Source organism: Amphiura filiformis, chromosome 8 (assembly GCF_039555335.1).
Source record: "Amphiura filiformis chromosome 8, Afil_fr2py, whole genome shotgun sequence".
In the NCBI taxonomy this organism is placed as follows: domain Eukaryota; kingdom Metazoa; phylum Echinodermata; class Ophiuroidea; order Amphilepidida; family Amphiuridae; genus Amphiura; species Amphiura filiformis.
The window spans coordinates 60,776,813-60,795,379 of record NC_092635.1 but is presented as its reverse complement, the minus strand read 5'-3'; the positions used below and the strand labels follow the sequence as shown (position 1 = coordinate 60,795,379).

Genomic DNA, 18,567 nt, shown 5'->3' with positions numbered 1-18,567 from the left:
TAAGTTACAGCCCAATCGAGCAACTTTAAATTTGACCTGACCTTTGACCTTGCATGACCTTTTTAGTTTTATACTCATGAAGTGTCAGAAATTGGTTTCCCTGAGTTACAGGCCAATCGGGGCAACTTTAAATTTGACCTGACCTTTGACCTCAGTTGACCTTTGCGGTTTTATACTCCTCAAGTGTCAGGGATCATTTACCCCGAGTTACAGCCCAATCGAAGCAACTTAAAATTTGACCTCACCTTTGACCTCACACGACCTTTGCGGTTTTATACTCCCCAATTGTCAGGGATCATTTTTTCCAAGTTACAGCACGATCGGAACAACTTTAAATTTGACCTGACCTTTGACCTCGCATGACCTTTGTGGTTTCATACTCCCCAATTGTCAGGGATCATTTTCCCGGTTACAGCCCTATCAGAGCAACTTTAAATTTGACCTGACCTTTGACCTCACATGACCTTTGCGGTTTCATACTCCCCAATTGTCAGGGATCATTTTGTCCAAGTTATAGCCCGATCGGAGCAACTTCAAATTTGACCTGACCTTTGACCTCGCATGACCTTTGTGGTTTCATACTCCCCCAATTGTCAGGGATCATTTCCCGAAGTTACAGCACTATCGGAGCAACTTTAAATTTGACCTGACCTTTGACCTCACATGACTTTTGCGGTTACATACTCCCCAAGTGTCAGGGATCATTTCCCCAGAGTTACTGCCCCATCGGAGCAGCTGTAACATTAACCTTGGATGACCATAGCTGATGTTTCATGATCCCCTTATGATTATTATGTTTTAGCCCAATCGGACAAATTTCAAAATTCCCCCCACAAACCCGAGTACTGGTATTCACCATTATTGCTATATAGCATTTACCATATAGCCTTAGTGTGTATGTATTGATTTTCATAAATGCATCATGGGAAGGAATATAATTTGACCACCATCCCCACCGCACAAGCAACTATATAGCATTTATCACATACCTTTAGTGTGTATTTTCATAAATGCATCATGGGATAGCATCATTTCCAAACCTTTAGTGTGTATTTTCATAAATGCATCATGGGATAGCATAATTTCCAAACCTAACAACTCTTACCTCTTATTATCAAAATACCAGCACAATATTTACTGTTAATTTTCCTGGAAACTTAAAACCACACCAGTAGACATGCCCAAGCATGCAACAAAACTATATGCTTATCTCTTGTTATCGAATAGCTGTTTCCCTGCACAAGGTTGCTGCCTCTAATGATAGCTGCTTCATTACATTTCACGCAAATATTTTCACAAAATGACCCTATTAAGCCTTACATGAACTTTGACCCCAATCTGTGGTACAACTTATTTTCACAAAATGACCCCTAATAACCCTTACATGACCTTTGACCCCTATATGTGTAGAAGTTATATTAAGCTTGGGTCAGTGCTTCTTGTGGCCAAGTTTGGTCAACATTGGTCCAAGCGTCTGGCACTAGTAGCAATTTTTGGTTCTACTAAAGAAGAAAGAAAGAAAGAACTAGAGCAACTGTGCCCCTTTGCAAGGGCACGAGGTAAGTTAGGCGATATGACTGTGATGACATCATCACGCAGCAATACTGTGCAACGTTAAATTTGACCCGACCTTTGTCTTTGGTTCACCTTTTCGGTTTCATATTCTAAGCAACGTTAAATTTGACCTCGGATGACCTTTTCGGTTTTACACTCCCCAAGTGTTAGGGATCATTTGCCGCCAGTTACAGCCTGATCGGAGCAACTTCAAATTTGACCTGACCTTTGACCTCACATGACCTTTGCGGTTTCATACTCCTCAAGTGTCAGGGATCATTTTCCCCCACTTACAGCCTAATTGGAGCAACTTCCAATTTGACCTGACCTTTGACCTCACATGACCTTTGTGGTTTCATACTCCCCAAGTGTCAGGGATGATTTTCCCAGAGTTACAGCCCAATTGGACCAACTTCAAATTTGACCTAACCTTTGACCTCACATGACCTTTGCGGCTTCATACTCTCCAATTGTAAGGGATCATTTCCCCCGACTTATTGCCCAATTGGAGCAACTTTAAATTTGACCTGACCTTTGACCTCACATGACCTTTGCGGTTTCATACTCCCCAAGTGTCAGGGATCATTTCCCCGACTTACAGCCCAATTGGAGCAACTTTAAATTTGACCTGACCTTTGACCTCACATGACCTTTGTGGTTTTATACCCCAAAGTGTCAGGGATCATTTCCCCGACTTACAGCCTAATTGGAGCAACTTCAAATTTGCCCTGACCTTTGACCTCACATGACCTTTGCGGCTTCATACTCCCCAAGTGTCAGGGATCATTTTCCCCGACTTAAAGCCTAATCGGAGCAACTTCAAATTTGACCTGACCTTTGACCTCCACATGACCTTTGTGGTTTTATACTCCCCAAGTGTCAGGGATCATTTTCCCCCAAGTTACAGCCTGATCAAAGGAACTTCAAATTTGACCTGACCTTTGACCTCACATGACCTTTTGGTTTCATACTCCCCAAGTGTCAGGATCATTTCCCCGACTTACAGCCCAATTGGAGCAACTTCAAATTTGACCTGACCTTTGACCTCACATGACCTTTGTGGTTTTATACTCCCCAAGTGTCAGGGATCATTTTCCCCAAGTTACAGCCTGATCAAAGGAACTTCAAATTTGACCTGACCTTTGACCTCACATGACCTTTGTGGTTTTATACTCCTAAAGTGTCAGGGATCATTTTCCCCGACTTACAGCCTAATTGGAGCAACTTCAAATTTGACCTGACCTTTGACCTCACTTGACCTTTGTGGTTTTATACTCCCCAAGTGTCAGGGATCATTTTCCCCAAGTTACAGCCTGATCGGAGCAACTTCACATTTGACCTGACCTTTGACCTCACATGACCTTTGCGGTTTCATACTCCCCAAGAGTCAAGGATCATTTTCCCGAGTTACAGCCCAATCGAGCAACTTGTAATTTGACCTGACCTTTGACCTCACATGACCTTTTGCAGTTTAATGCGGTCATATTTCAACATTTTACTTACTCACCCGACCCCCCCCCCATTATTCACCATTATTGTGTAATCTGTATAAACTATATAGTGGGATTATTGATTTTCATAAATGCATCATGGGAAGGCGTGATGCAGTTTTAGCCAAGATATCACCCCCCCCCCACACACACACACACCCCTATAGCCATCCGTGGAAATGATGCAGCTGTTTATATCTAGCATACAGGCATCACATCACAAGTCACACTCAAGATATATAACAAAATTGACATCTGAACATACCTCAGTTTGTTTCGTGTGAATCACCCACTTGCGGTTTCATACACCCCAACTGGGCTGTTCCAGTTGAAATTCATACAACCTCTCCGAAGACATTATCTTAATCTCCCACACAGGGAGTGTGAATTTCGAATGGGCCTACCTCAATGGGTGACTCCGTTTGTAATATTCACTCCCTGTGTGGACGATTCAAGTCATGTCTTGCATGAAGGGTGTATGGATTGCAGTTGGAATAGCCTACTAGACGAAAATTTACACGTTTTGATGTATGGATTGCAGTTGCAATAGCCAGGCGGCGAGTGGCATGATAGAGCCGGCAACTTGTGAAACCGCCCGGCCGTATGACATTTTCCACACGGTTGACGATGGAAATTTACTGAATTTAGAGAATGCACGGCATTCACCACCTGGCAATAGACCAATTCTGACGAAACTTTACACGCTTTTGAAGCACAGACAGCAGAACCATTGTCTGTGGTTATCTCTTGTTTATCAAAACACTAGACTAGATGTCTCCATGTTGTTACTGCCCCTAACTGCCTATCAGCCAAATTGCTGCCTCTAATGATAGCTGCTTCATTACATTTCACACAAATATTTTCACAAATGACCCCTATCAAGCCTTACATGAACTTTGACCCCAATCTGTGGTACAACTTATTTGAAGCTTGGGCCAGCGGTTCTTGGTGACCATGTTTGGTGGTCATAGCATGTCATTTAAAGGAGCAGTATCATTTTTAAGATTTTCACAAAATGACCACTAATAACCCTTATGTGACCTTTGACCCCTATCCGTGTAGAAGTTATATTAAGCTTGGGTCAGTGCTTCTTGTGGCCAAGTTTGGTCAAAATTGGTGCAAGCGTCTGGCACTAGTAGCAATTTTTGGTTTTACTAAAGAAGAAAGAAGATTTGAGAGCTTCACAGTATATCAGGCGGATAAATCCGCCTGACATAAAGAAGAAGATTTAGGAGCTTCACAGTATATCAGGCGGATAAATCCGCCTGACATAAAGAAATGAGGCAGGAGGGAGTGAGATAGAAAAGGGATTATAGAGAAGAAATATGGACTGAGAAACAGACAAAAAGCAAGCAGAGAGAGAGCGAGATCAAGATATGGGGAACAAACAAACAACAAAACAGAGCAAACTAATTTTCCTACCTCCTTGTTCAGCTACTTTTCTGAGATCTTTAGGTTCCACATAGGTCACAGGAAGATGTCGGATAACTTCCTCAGCACCCTGTAACAGACAGTATATATAATGGGTAATTTCAGTTGATATCCATACACCCCCTCTTGAAGACATAACTTCTACACAGGGAGTGTGAATTTCAAATGGGGTTACCTGAATGGGTGATTCCATTTGAAATTCACACCCCCTGTGTTTGAGATTAAGGTCAGTGGCGTAGCTACAACTACTGCACTGGAAATTTTATTTCAGCACAGACAACAGTTGTGGAGTTACAGTCAAAAATGAGGGAAAAAGAGTATTTGATCAATAAATCAATAACTACTTGTCTTGAGTCATTGAATTTTCAGTGCAGTAATTGTAGTCCTTGCCCCTATAATATACATATCTTACTTGTCACCAATGCGTTATGATTTTTGAGAAAAATGCAAAAATAGGCACAAAATTGGCCAGGGTGTAGTACCCCTTAAACTAACCACCACTTATCTTTGTATGGGCATATGAAGGTACCTAAAATTTTTAGTTTTAGAGAGCCAATTATTGATAAAAAGATGAATCTAATTTTATGGGGAGAGCTTATGTTGAAAAGAATGTTGCACTATAGCCAAAATAACAATTTCTCGATCATGAGAGGATGTACCTTCTGCGTCAGAGTACTTTTCATAGAATAACACGATCGCGTGACCTGCATGACCGAACCTTGACCTTGCCTAGCAACGACCGTGTGATTGGTCAATTCTCAAAAGCTGTGGTTATGCCGGTGGCGCCGGTATTTATGAGTACGCTTCGGCGCAAATAACTGTGCGTACCCAAGTTGGCTCTAATGATCGAGAATTTAATATTTTGGCTATAGATACATGACACAATCATTAGTTTGTCAGCATCAGTGTACAAGATTCGACCAACTTTGAAATTTCAACCCATGCATAAGCGCCCATTTTGAATTCATGCAAAACAGGCACTCTTCCACTACTTGAATTTTCCAGGACTTTCAATATGTTTTATGCGTGAGCCTTTTGGAAATGAATGTATGTGAAATGGATTCTGTTGCAATAAGTTGTGAGCGATTTATTAATTTGACTTTGCTATTAAAGTGCATTTTGATAAAAGTAATTATACCAAATATTTAAAAGACATAAATCAACATCATCTTACCTGGCATACATTTCCTGACCCCATGAAGACAAAGGTCAAAGGTCCAATAGACTTTGGCATAAGTCCCAGTGCTATCTCATACCCGGCATCTCTTACAGCTTGAGTGGCCATGCCAGAATTACGGTAATTATGGGCAGCTGCAATATGCTGTGAATAAAAAGTTGTGCAATTATGGTAATTATGGGCTGCTGCAATATGCTGTGAATAAAAAGTTGCGCAATTCCTTGATTTGGCTGCATAACATATAAATGTCATACTTTTTAAGGCGTGTGAGTGCAACGCATGTGCAGGGCACACCTTAAATCGCCTACATGGGTGCGATTTATAGCTCTCCTTACAAAATCTGCCAGAGCAGATTTACAGCACACCTGACAAGTGCAATTTATAGCACACCTGACAGCGCACCTTAACATTTTAATGAGTGCAATTTGTAGAACACTAACTTATAAACTTCTCCATAGTCCACTTGCCCATTGTGAATATTCTAGCTTTCACATTTATACATTAAACTCTGATTTGTATTAATTTGTGAATGCCTACAATTGATAGATTTTCACATCTGATCTTTTCAGTCACCACACTCCCTCTGTTTGATAGCTCTCCAAATGGCTTACTTGACTTTGGATTGCTGTTAAGAGTCTTATCACGGGTGACTATGGAAGGCCTGTCGGTTCTGGCTTACTAAAATTAGCCATGATGTAATGTATCTTTAAAATGGATCCGGCCTGTGATTGGTTGCCCAGATCTTGTGATGATTGAAATCCTCAGAGCAAATGCCATTTCCACTAGCTAACTGGGGGGCATATCCCCCATCCCCCCACTTTTAGGGCAAAACACCCCAAATTACAAAAAATTCCACTTCCCCCATGCCACCCTGAAAGAAATTCCTGGTGCCACCACTGCCCGCCCACCTAGACTTACTATGAATGGTGAGTCGCAGACCTATACCATGAAGGATATTAATCATCCCAGCTAAAGACTTACTATGAATGGTGAGTGGTGACCCAAGGCCAGCAGCCGCAGACCTATACCATGCAGGATATTAATCATCCCAGCTATTGACTTACTATGAATAGTGAGTGGTGACCCAAGGCCAGCAGTCGCAGACCTATACCATGAAGGATATTAATCATCCCAGCTATTGACTTACTATGAATGGTGAGTGGTGACCCAAGGCCAGCAGACGCAGACCTATACCATGAAGGATATTAATCATCCCAGCTATTGACTTACTATGAATGGTGAGTGATGACCCAAGGCCAGCAGTCGCAGACCTATACCATGAAGGATATTAATCATCCCAGCTATTGACTTACTATGAATGGTGAGTGATGACCCAAGGCCAGCAGTCGCAGACCTATACCATGAAGGATACTAATCATCCCAGCTATTGACTTACTATGAATGGTGAGTGATGACCCAAGGCCAGCAGTCGCAGACCTATACCATGCAGGATATTAATCATCCCAGCTATTGACTTACTATGAATGGTGAGTGATGACCCAAGGCCAGCAGTCGCAGACCTATACCATGAAGGATATTAATCATCCCAGCTATTGACTTACTATGAATGGGGAGTGATGACCCAAGGCCAGCAGTTGCAGACCTATACCATGAAGGATATTAATCATCCCAGCTATTGACTTACTATGAATGGTGAGTGATGACCCAAGGCCAGCAGTCGCAGACTATACCATGCAGGATATTAATCATCCCAGCTATTGACTTACTATGAATGGTGAGTGGTGACCCAAGGCCAGCAGTCGCAGACCCATACCATGAAGGATATTAATCATCCCAGCTATTGACTTACTATGAATGGTGAGTGGTGACCCAAGGCCAGCAGTGCGAGACCTATACCATGAAGGATATTAATCATCCCAGCTATTGACTTACTATGAATGGTGAGTGGTGACCCAAGGCCAGCAGTCGCAGACCTATACCATGAAGGATATTAATCATCCCAGCTATTGACTTACTATGAATGGTGAGTGGTGACCCAAGGCCAGCAGTCGCAGACCTATACCATGCAGGATATTAATCATCCCAGCTATTGACTTACTATGAATGGGGAGTGATGACCCAAGGCCAGCAGTCGCAGACCTATACCATGCAGGATATTAATCATCCCAGCTATTGACTTACTATGAATGGTGAGTGGTGACCCAAGGCCAGCAGTCGCAGACCTATACCATGCAGGATATTAATCATCCCAGCTATTGACTTACTATGAATGGTGAGTGATGACCCAAGGCCAGCAGTCGCAGACCTATACCATGAAGGATATTAATCATCCCAGCTATTGACTTACTATGAATGGTGAGTGATGACCCAAGGCCAGCAGTCGCAGACCTATACCATGAAGGATATTAATCATCCCAGCTATTGACTTACTATGAATGGTGAGTGATGACCCAAGGCCAGCAGTCGCAGACCTATACCATGAAGGATATTAATCATCCCAGCTATTGACTTACTATGAATGGTGAGTGATGACCCAAGGCCAGCAGTCGCAGACCTATACCATGAAGGATATTAATCATCCCAGCTATTGACTTACTATGAATAGTGAGTGGTGACCCAAGGCCAGCAGTCGCAGACCTATACCATGAAGGATATTAATCATCCCAGCTATTGACTTACTATGAATGGTGAGTGGTGACCCAAGGCCAGCAGTCGCAGACCTATACCATGAAGGATATTAATCATCCCAGCTATTGACTTACTATGAATAGTGAGTGGTGACCCAAGGCCAGCAGTCGCAGACCTATACCATGAAGGATATTAATCATCCCAGCTATTGACTTACTATGAATGGGGAGTGATGACCCAAGGCCAGCAGTCGCAGACCTATACCATGAAGGATATTAATCATCCCAGCTATTGACTTACTATGAATGGTGAGTGATGACCCAAGGCCAGCAGTCGAGACCTATACCATGCAGGATATTAATCATCCCAGCTATTGACTTACTATGAATGGTGAGTGGTGACCCAAGGCCAGCAGTCGCAGACCTATACCATGAAGGATATTAATCATCCCAGCTATTCCTGCAAATTTACCAAATGCCACTACACGCTTGCCACTTTCATCCACTATCTTCTCATAATCTATCAGGCGGATATTCTGTGTAAGAAAGAACAAAGTGTAATGTGTTTGCATAGGCAGTTGATGAAAATGTACAGGGTGTCCCAGAAGGATTTATACCGTGTTTGAACAAAATATCAAAAGTAACATCATAAATAATCGATAGATAATTAAATAAATAGATATCAACTATTTAGTAGAAGTAAGAACAGGACACAACAAATATACTTCATAACGTTTCCCAAATAACTTTGCGCTAAACGGTTAGTAATTTTACAGGTTTTCAAAATAGATAGTTTTGTCAAAACTTGGAATTCACTACTTTACGCAATATCCTGTAACTTCTATTAGAAACATCCAATTTCTAAAATCTAAAATTCCTAAGAAAGCTAAATATATGTAAATTTTAGAATTTAAAACAATACTACCATAATGCCCTTCATACCAAAACATACAACTTTCCTGATCATTCTGGGACACCCTGTATTAGAATGAGTGAAAAGGGCATTTCATGAAATTTGAAAATGCTTTTTTAAAGTTTCTCACACCTGATTTCTCCACTTTTTAAATTTACTTTCAATATACATATAACATCTCACACAAAAAGTTAAAGAAATTTCTTTTGTTTTTCAGATGCATCCATGCATAAGCTGCATGCTTCCTGGTTGATTATTATTCCTTGATTGCTAGCTTGATTAAAGAACAATGGGGAGTGTGTGCGTACAACTGTTATAGGGTACTCGCCTTAGGTGGCATGAGATCCCAGGTTCAATTCCTGAGAGTGGCCATTTGTTAGGGTATTGACTTGGGGAGAGACTTTGATTGATAACATCTGTAGATTAAGTTCAAATATTGGGTATATGAATGAGAGTACTCATTTAGCAGGCTGCTATTTTGCGAGCTATCATTTTACGGGCTGCTATTTTGCGGGCTGAGTGATCCCACCATTTAGTGGGACCCACCATTTGGCGGGATCCCACCATTTAGCAGAATCCCACCATTTAGCGGAATCCCACCATTTAATGGGATCCGATGTAGATTGCCGTATTTTTCTATTGCCTTTTAAAAACAGCTATTGCCACCCTAAGCGGTTATAGTACCCAGGTTATGTTTTAGGGTTTTGATCAGTTAGGGTTAGGATTTTAAAAGAAATTATGGTAAGGTTGGAAATAAAGTCAGGGGTTATGTTACTATCCTATAGCTTGGAGCTCTTACCTTTTCTATGATAGCATCCAACAATGGCATGTTTTCTTTCTGTGCTTTAATAGTATGTGAGAATATACAATAAGTCTTGTTTGGCATCAGGTGCGGTATCGGGACTTGTTTGACTCCCAGGATCAGGGATGCTTCACTCATATCTTCCTGGATTACTGCACCTGCTTCTTGATAATCCTGTCAAAGAATATAGAAAGAAAGGATTAATTTACTATGCTCACTTCAACAGCACGATCCAGGGCTCAAAATATAACATCAATGGCTGCACAGTGTGGTTTTGTAAAAATCTGGGGGGTATTAAAGTCAGTTGTCCGAGGGGCCCCCAAGACAAAAAAATTCACGGTGGGCATCATTTTCCTGATCATTTTGGTCCTTTGCTACTTTGATTATTGTGCGCAAAGTACAATTTGTTTTTTAATTTTTACATTATATTTTTGACCAAGATAAAGTATTAAGGGATCTGGAATGAGCGTTTTGAGTGTTTCGACAGTATTTTTTGTGGGACATGAGAGCATATATCAGACATCAAATTGCATTCTGAATACGAAGAATGTCTTTCTGATATCAAATAATTATCATTTTTTGAAATTCACGATATACAAATTTTATGACAAATTATTAAAATTTGATATTTTTCACATTTTTGATATAACAGTCCTCGACCTAATAAAATTCATCAAGAACCCATAATTGACACTGAAATGTGAACCATTTTAGAAACCTTAACCACCATTTTAATAATTAAATGACATCCAAATTACTTTGGTACCTCTAAGCTAAGGAACCTTCAATCCCTCACCCTAGAACCACTCCACTGAAGCTACAGGATTCTGTGGATAAGGAGCATTTTGGACAATTTTGGAAAATGACCCCACATAACCTTTGACCTAAAACATAGCTTATCTAATACCTCTTTACTCATGAACACTTTACATGGACATAGGCTTTATAATTTGGAAGTGGGAGAAATGTTTATGCCTAAAACCAAAACTGAAAATTCATTCACACTCAGGTCCATTTGAAGGATTTATTTTAGGTTTCTGCCGGATTCTGCCCAAAATATGTGCATGTACATGTATTTATGTCAATATTTGAAGAGCAGGCCAGCTGCAACTTGAGCAATTTCCACCCTTTGACAATATGCCTGGTTACTGATACAAATGTATATCACTGTGGACCTGAACATCGGGGTGCATGAGACCAAATTGCAAGGTAACAATGCACTGTACATTGATGTCAACATCTTTACTTTTCCTCATCAAGTTCAACATACACATTGGCCATCCTTATGTTTTTGCGTTAAAACTATTCACCATACCTGCATTATGGTCCCCATATATATTGGTACCACATACCTGCATAGTATACGCCCTCCTATTAGAGGGTTGAACAAGGACCTTCACACCACTCTCCACAAGTTCTTTAACATGTAATGGATTCAACGGCGCCCTCCTCTCCCATTGCGAGCCGTAGTCCTCGCGTCGTATACCCATCACTCGTGTTGTTTTGGTCCTTGCTGTGTTGCAGTATGTGACATGGCGGCCAACATACTTTGTGGCCTGCTTGATGGAAGTTGCCCGCCACATGTTGACTCACCCTTGGTGTGTTAGTACTAGCGGTACACTTGTAAACCTAAAACCAAACCAATGATAAATCATGCATAGATTATAATGCAAAAAAAGTTTGTCTCTGCGTGGTCACCCGCGCATGTTCATAAAATTGTGCAGAAAAACATCCCCCCCCCCTCTTTTTCATTCTTTTTCTAAACAAAATCATCCAAAAGTCTGTAAATATCCTCCCCCGAGTCTAGCAAATTAACCTCCCTTTTTTTAAGGTTTAGAAACTCATAATACATTTTACAAATGTATCTTGTCAAAACCACAGTTATTTACTAACCTGACAGTTTTGACCATTGTCCAAGATGGTTGAAACGCTCATGTCAGTAAATATCTCACAGATTCTTAAATATCTTGTGAAAATTAATCTCATTAGAACCCCCTCCTCTATAAATAAGAGCCACTACACCACAATTATTCACTGTCGCAAACTGCATTCAACTGTTTTGTGAAAATTCCATTCCTGTTTCTTATTTTGATATCAAAGTTTTTAATTTTACCTCAAAGACTATTTAACATAGGCCTACTGTGGTGTGATCAAGCAAAATCAGTCTGAAGTCGTGCATATTCAACTTTGATGTAGATACAAATGTATTTAAAGCTACATTTTGCAGAAAACCCAGGAATTGGACAAATCGTTAGAGAGATATGAGCAGTTGAACTGGGGTTCTACCGCTATTATAATATGGAAATTCTCTTGGTCGGGGCCACGTCACATCCATTCATGCATAGAGTGTAGGTATGCTAGGTGAATTCAAATTTGCCATCAAACTGCATCATTTTATATCAAATTAAAGCCCTTGAGTAAACAAAGCCAAAACTGAAAACCTTTTTTTCATAGCACTTTACGTAGCAAAGTTACATCTTGTCAAAGATTGACTTTCATCAAACAATGTCAAAAAGATTCAGCTAGCAAAATTCCCCAAAACGGCATTTCGGGGCTGTTTCTAGATCTTAATCTCATGACATGATAGCAGCTTTTTTTTAATGGAACTGCTATCAAAATCCCTCTAAAATTCCATGTGCGAGTGACTTATCACCATAAAAATCATATATTTGGGTCAAGTGAAGTATAGAAAACATATTTATGTAGGTTTCTTTCTTCGGCCAGTTGTTTTAAATTTCTATGTAAAAATGCATTGACATTGTCGGCGAATTTGGCTGACTAGCAAATGTGTTTGCCTGGCATACCTATAGAGTGAAAACAACTTATCACATATTTTTATTTGCAGAGAGTCGAACCTGGCACAATAGTGTGATAGCTTGTAATACACTCCAGAGTTCAGTGAATGCGAATGTTGTTTTCACTCCAGTGCTATTGTCAGCTGAGCTGGTTCATGCCCGGATATGTCCGACAGAATACCTATTCATGTATTATAATTTTAATAAACTCAGTCTGATCATGAATGATAATGATGTCAAAGCTAAGGCTAAGCCTAAATCGGTGAGCAAATTAAAAAGCTAGTCGAGTCAACTCAACTTTCTCAAGTTACGTAAGTTATGCATGAAATAAATTATAATTCAACATTATATGATGTAGTACAAATGATAGCAATTAATGAAGAGCAAATGAAGATCTATAAATTGTAACTATCCAATAAGAGTACTTGATAAGGACAAGCCCTTGACACACCTTCGTCACGCCTATGACGCAGCGCTGGCACATGACCAACATTCATGTTATGTCATTTGTATGTGCATGTCAACAACAGGCTGAACAGCGATCAGGCATCATATCAGATATGAATTTAACGTATCCAGAACTTACCAAATGTTATTGGATCTACCAAAAAGATCAAATACCTCTTTCTGCACTACAGTACAACATCAACTTCACTCAAATAAACGGGGAATCGATTGTATTTCGATAAGCTTATTCATGTATTGTTGCCAAACAGAATCATCAGTCGATCATTGATTCCGCCGAAGCCAATGCCATGAAGCAATTCCTGGAGAGGGCAATCCCTCATTTGCATGTGACGCTTTCTTATTTAAATTAGCCATTGTGTTATTGCTTAATATTCATATGTTATGGGGAGCACTTTACACCACCAGGTTGGGCAAGTCATGAATAATTTAGCGTTGTGAAGCCAAATAAACTTATTATTTCCCAGGCTTGAAAAAAAATTACAGGCAGAGGTGGGAATCGATCTCGGTACCTCCCGGTGGTTAAAAAGCACAGTGCAAAACCACTAAGCCAGCTAAATATCTGTTTTGAGACGTGTAACATTAAATCAGTAATAAAAGAAGTAGATTCTTATTTTGGGCTCAAATTGTAGAAAAGGGGAAATATTTGTCTCTGCTCTAAAGAAAATAAAAATTGAGATCTTTAAACAAAATGTTACGGCTCTATTGAAAAAAAAAAAGAATGATATCAAAATAACTTTAAATTCATTTCACGAGGCGGCATTGTCACAGACGAACACTGTATAGGCTAAAAACTAGATCCTCACCACTAGACGACGTCGTAGCACAGTGGTAGAGCATCAGACTGGTGATGCAAAGATTGTTGGTTCGAGTCCTCCTGTCAGCAATATTTGTTTTTGTGAATGCAATGCTACGATACCATTTGTTCAAATTTTGCTTATTTATTTATTTCTTTTTTTATTTATTTATTTATTTATTTATTTGTTTAATTGTTTATTTATGTAAATAATTATGCATGTATTTATTTTGTTTAATCACTCACTCACACTCTTTAGAAAAAAGGGCTCTTGGTCGATCAGTTCATTTATTCATTGTTTGATGGTTTGATATGATATGTCTATTGATCGAAATTGAATATCATATAATTTATTCATATTCATTGTTTGTGAATTGATTGATTAATTAACTGATTGATTGATATGTAGAGCCGGTGCAAGTGAGTGCGTGAAATGTTAGAGGTGAGTTACTTGAACAAGCCTTAATAATTATAATAAATAAATAAATAAATAAATAAAACGCTTTCCCCTCTCAGCCTGCCAAAAATATTGTGACCACCCCCCTGTTGGACATTCAAATTATTGGGATCCCAAATAATGATTAAATACATCAGATTTGTAGATGTAGGCCTACAGTTAAAACACTTTTTTTTTTAAACTAAACCGATATTTTACTCATTATTGACCATGGTAGGCGAAACCGTCAATAGTGATTAAAGAATTTTTGTTCAAAATAAAATTTCCATATCATAAGCGTTTCCGGACCTTTACTATTATCCTCTCCCTCCCCCAGGGGGTACTCACGTACAAGGTTTTCCACGAAAAATCCTTAGACATGGGTCTCCCTTTTAGATTTTCCGTGCTATGTCTTTTACTATTTTCAAGCTCAAATCCTTAGATATGGGTGCTGTATACTTTCCTGACAATCCTTAGATATGGGTAGGGGCCTACCTATTTTCGGTAAAATCGTGACCCTTAGAAATGGTTATGGGTTCGGAAGCTCGGGCCGCACATCTCCGTCGAAAAATAATCCAAGTACCCGCCCCCCTGGTTATCCTAAGCCTTTTAAAGCGTTTTAAGGTCCAAATCGCACCCCTCTCACCCCAATTTTACCCGCCTCAGGACTCATAATTATTCACAGCCCCTGATAATCTCCTAAATTATTCAATTGTTTTTTCGATGGGCCTAAACTCCTGTAATATGCATGCACATATTAAATACAGCAAGCTACATTCAAATTATACATCATGTGCACGATGCAAGTGCTATTCCAGAAACGCTGCACATCAGTGACATCACTTAATTAATATTACTACCGGCAGTGAGTAGCAAGCTTCGAAGGTTGAAAGTGCGCCCGCTTTACTACCTGAGAGCAATCCGGTAGTGGCGTTTCAATTTATTACGTGTTGGGAAATCCACAAGATCAAATAAAACGGTGAGTGATGATTATTTACTTGTTTCTAAAAACAAACTTCTTAGGCCAGTAATAAACTACGTTCACGGCCGACAACTATAGTTTGAATGATATTTATTATCACACGAGGAAATAAAAACAAATGAATATGGCGCCTCACGTGCTTCAGGTCAGGTCAGTGGTCAAAGGTTTTTATCGCTAAATCGCTGGCTGAATATCGTATCAAATTCAAGTGATACACTACCGTCGTATTATTGACACCAATTCCTAATTTCGACATTACTATTGCGAAAGGTTATTCCATTATCAAATTATTAGACTTTCTGTAAAAAACAAATCACTGGTGCCTGATGGGAAATACTAGTGCGCCATCACCGGATTGCTCCTGCTCTGCTAGCTGGCGCACTTTCAAGCTTGCTACTCGCATTGAACAGGCAGAGTTCGCAAAACTAACGGCGTCGTTATTTGCCAACCCTAAAAGGGATCGAAATTAATTATTCATAACCGATCGATAACTGGCCTCATTTTCTAACTAGCAAACCAGCGGGATTTGTCATAGGTTTGCGTTGATAATAGAACAACCGTGAAGTTAGTGTCACCCCCTTGCCAATGCGTAAACACGTTTTTGATACTTATTTGTATCGCGTAAAAGAACCCCGGGGAAAAGAACAAGATTGTAACTTATGTTTTGTCAGATCTTACAAAACATATTGCACAAATTTAATAATAAACTTATTTAAATGTTAATTTGATCAAAAATAGTGTCTGATATTATGGATATTATCAGTCACCGAGATTTGATTTTACACGGATAAAATATAGAATCAGGTTGAAAGTGAAATAAGTTGTATTATAGTCCATTTACAAGAACTAGATTTATACATTCCCGTTCACAAATTCTTTAATATACTTTTAACAGTGAGACATAAATTATTATACCCATGGCAATTTGATATCAAGTTGCATTTTTAACATTTTTAGTTCTATATTATTCTTAGTCACTTTAGTTTGTCATTGTAAAAGTAAATATTCGAAGCATGAGCACAAAATATACTGAACAGAGTCATGAAGTGCAGTCAGGTGTGCGCTGCGTGTGCTGATGCATAAACAATGATGAATGTGTGGCAAAGTTTATCCCCGGAGTTTCACAGAACAAGAGTTCAGAATTATGTAAGGCAAATTGCAAGAATGAATCAATGCGACTGAGATTCTCAGTGAGAACGGGCAGAGTGCATGTCTGTATACGACTTTATTTGTAGGTGAGTTTGATTGATTTTCATTCACTGTCATTTGGTAATTTAATCTATTTTGGCCGGGACAATCATGACAATGGGCATTTCAAATTCAATGAAAGTCATTCAATCAACGATTCCAAGTTTCATTCATGTATCACACTGATCAGCAGGGGCTGTGCAGCTGTGTAGCTACAATCAGTATTCAATACTAGTACTACATTGTACTAGTAATTATGGCAATGCTCATTGCTGGCCCGTGTATACTGGTTCCACAATTTCAAGAATATAGATCTACTATAGGCCTAGCTCGTTCACGTAGCGTTTTCGTTGTCCCACTGGCCTACATACAACGTAGATTGCCTGGCGATCGGAGTGTTATCGTCAGAGCACCTCGGACTACTATAGGCCCATTCCATGTCAACTCCAGGGATGTGCACCGCAGCACCTCTTCAATTTTTTTCTTTTTCTGTGTGGTGGTAGATATTAATGAGAAAGTAAAATCCTGAAAATTTGAGCTTCATACTCCATTTCGTTTTCCCGTGGCATCAATTTGAAATTTAGGGTGGTCAGCGTAAAAAATGTGTCGCAACGCGCAAGACGATGTTTGGAGGTCCATAAATGTATAAAGGAACCCTTTAAAACTGTGAAAAGTATGTATCCTGGGGTACTTTTTGGTGTAGAATTCAAATCTGCTATCAGAAAACTTGTAACTCCTTTACTTTAAAAGATATAGGGCCCTCAAAATGCAACTTTGTCCAACCAGGACCAACTTTGGGGGGGTCAGAACTCCAAAAGTAAAAATAATTTTAGTGTCAATTTTTTTGCCAGTCAGAGCCCTTTGGTAGGACATTACTCTTATCCAATATTGAGCATATTAGATTACATTTAGCTGAGATATTACCTTATATTTGGTTCCATACAGCAATACGCAGTATTGCTGTCTGGTAAGCAGGTACGAGTTGAGACGTTGTGAATTGAGACGTCGGAGCCGGTCAAACACAGAGGACTAGCCTACATCCCGTATCCTACTATCACTCAAACAAGCAAATCTCTTCACGAATTCACTCACCTTGCGATATCCTACATCATCAGTTGAAACAAACATCTAAGTTTCCAAAAACAACTTTGTCATTCCTCAAAACTACAAGTAACTTCATTAATAAAAATTGAAATCATACTATTACCCGTTATTGAAAATTTTGTTCGATTTATGTGAACCAAAAGAACGCATGAGTCGAGTTCAGTTTACCAAAATGGTAGCGCCTGCCTGCTGGTCACCTCAGATATGACGCCAGTATCAAGCTGCTTATTAAACGGTGGATCGGATTGGTTGTAATCAACGCCACGTTTTGACCTTACAGGGGTCAGAGATATGCATATTCATGTGTGAAAACAGCGATGCGGATATAGTATCATCACCGAGAACTGAGAATTGCGACATTTTCGATGTTTGTACCGGGGAATTTCAGACACGGAGACTCCGTGGAGATTTCAAAAATTCGTCCCAAAGGTAACCAAAGGGTTGGGGATCGCATTTTAACTATCACTAAATGTTTCGGAATTGAGGTCGGCTAAAAAGTAGACAGTTTCGGGACTGTAATTGGTGTAGATGTCACATTTTGAACAGTGAGCGATAAGTGACCAATTTCATGCTCAGCACAAGTGACTATCTTTACACAGGGTAATATTACCCATGCAAAACCACTTTTTTTTACATTTTGACCCCCCTGAAAACCAATGTCAGACAATTTGCCCCACCATCAACTTCAGGTATGTTGAAGATATGTTCTTGGACAACATTTCTGAGAGATATTGGCATGCAAAATTCAAAATGTGTTTGCAACTCTCCATGAGTAGGCATGAAATCATTTTTACATGCATCAAAAATGTTGAAGTAGGCAAACCTCAAGTTTAAGCCAATATCTCT

The 18,567-nt window shown here is 39.6% G+C and overlaps 2 protein-coding genes across 6 annotated transcripts in view; one reads left to right on the top strand and one right to left on the bottom strand.

The window, feature by feature from the left end:
• LOC140159316 (alpha-aminoadipic semialdehyde synthase, mitochondrial-like) overlaps positions 1–13,484 on the bottom strand; it is a 46,317-nt gene extending 32,833 nt beyond the window's left edge. The window contains exons 1-6 of one of the 5 annotated variants that reach the window (XM_072182743.1): positions 13,337–13,484; positions 11,308–11,584; positions 9,953–10,129; positions 8,624–8,776; positions 5,650–5,796; positions 4,467–4,545 (exon numbers count right to left, since the gene is read on the bottom strand). In XM_072182743.1, coding sequence (XP_072038844.1) covers positions 4,467–4,545; positions 5,650–5,796; positions 8,624–8,776; positions 9,953–10,129; positions 11,308–11,538 — 787 coding nt within the window. In that variant the 5' untranslated portion in view covers positions 11,539–11,584; positions 13,337–13,484. The other 4 variants (XM_072182747.1, XM_072182746.1, XM_072182745.1 and 1 more) reach the window with 4 other exon arrangements.
• A 2,999-nt stretch (positions 13,485–16,483) lies between these two features.
• LOC140159315 (ATP-binding cassette sub-family C member 9-like) overlaps positions 16,484–18,567 on the top strand; it is a 60,701-nt gene continuing 58,617 nt past the window's right edge. The window contains exon 1 of the mRNA XM_072182742.1: positions 16,484–16,664. The gene's annotated coding sequence lies outside the window, so the exon portion shown is untranslated. The remainder of the gene's footprint in view (positions 16,665–18,567) is intronic.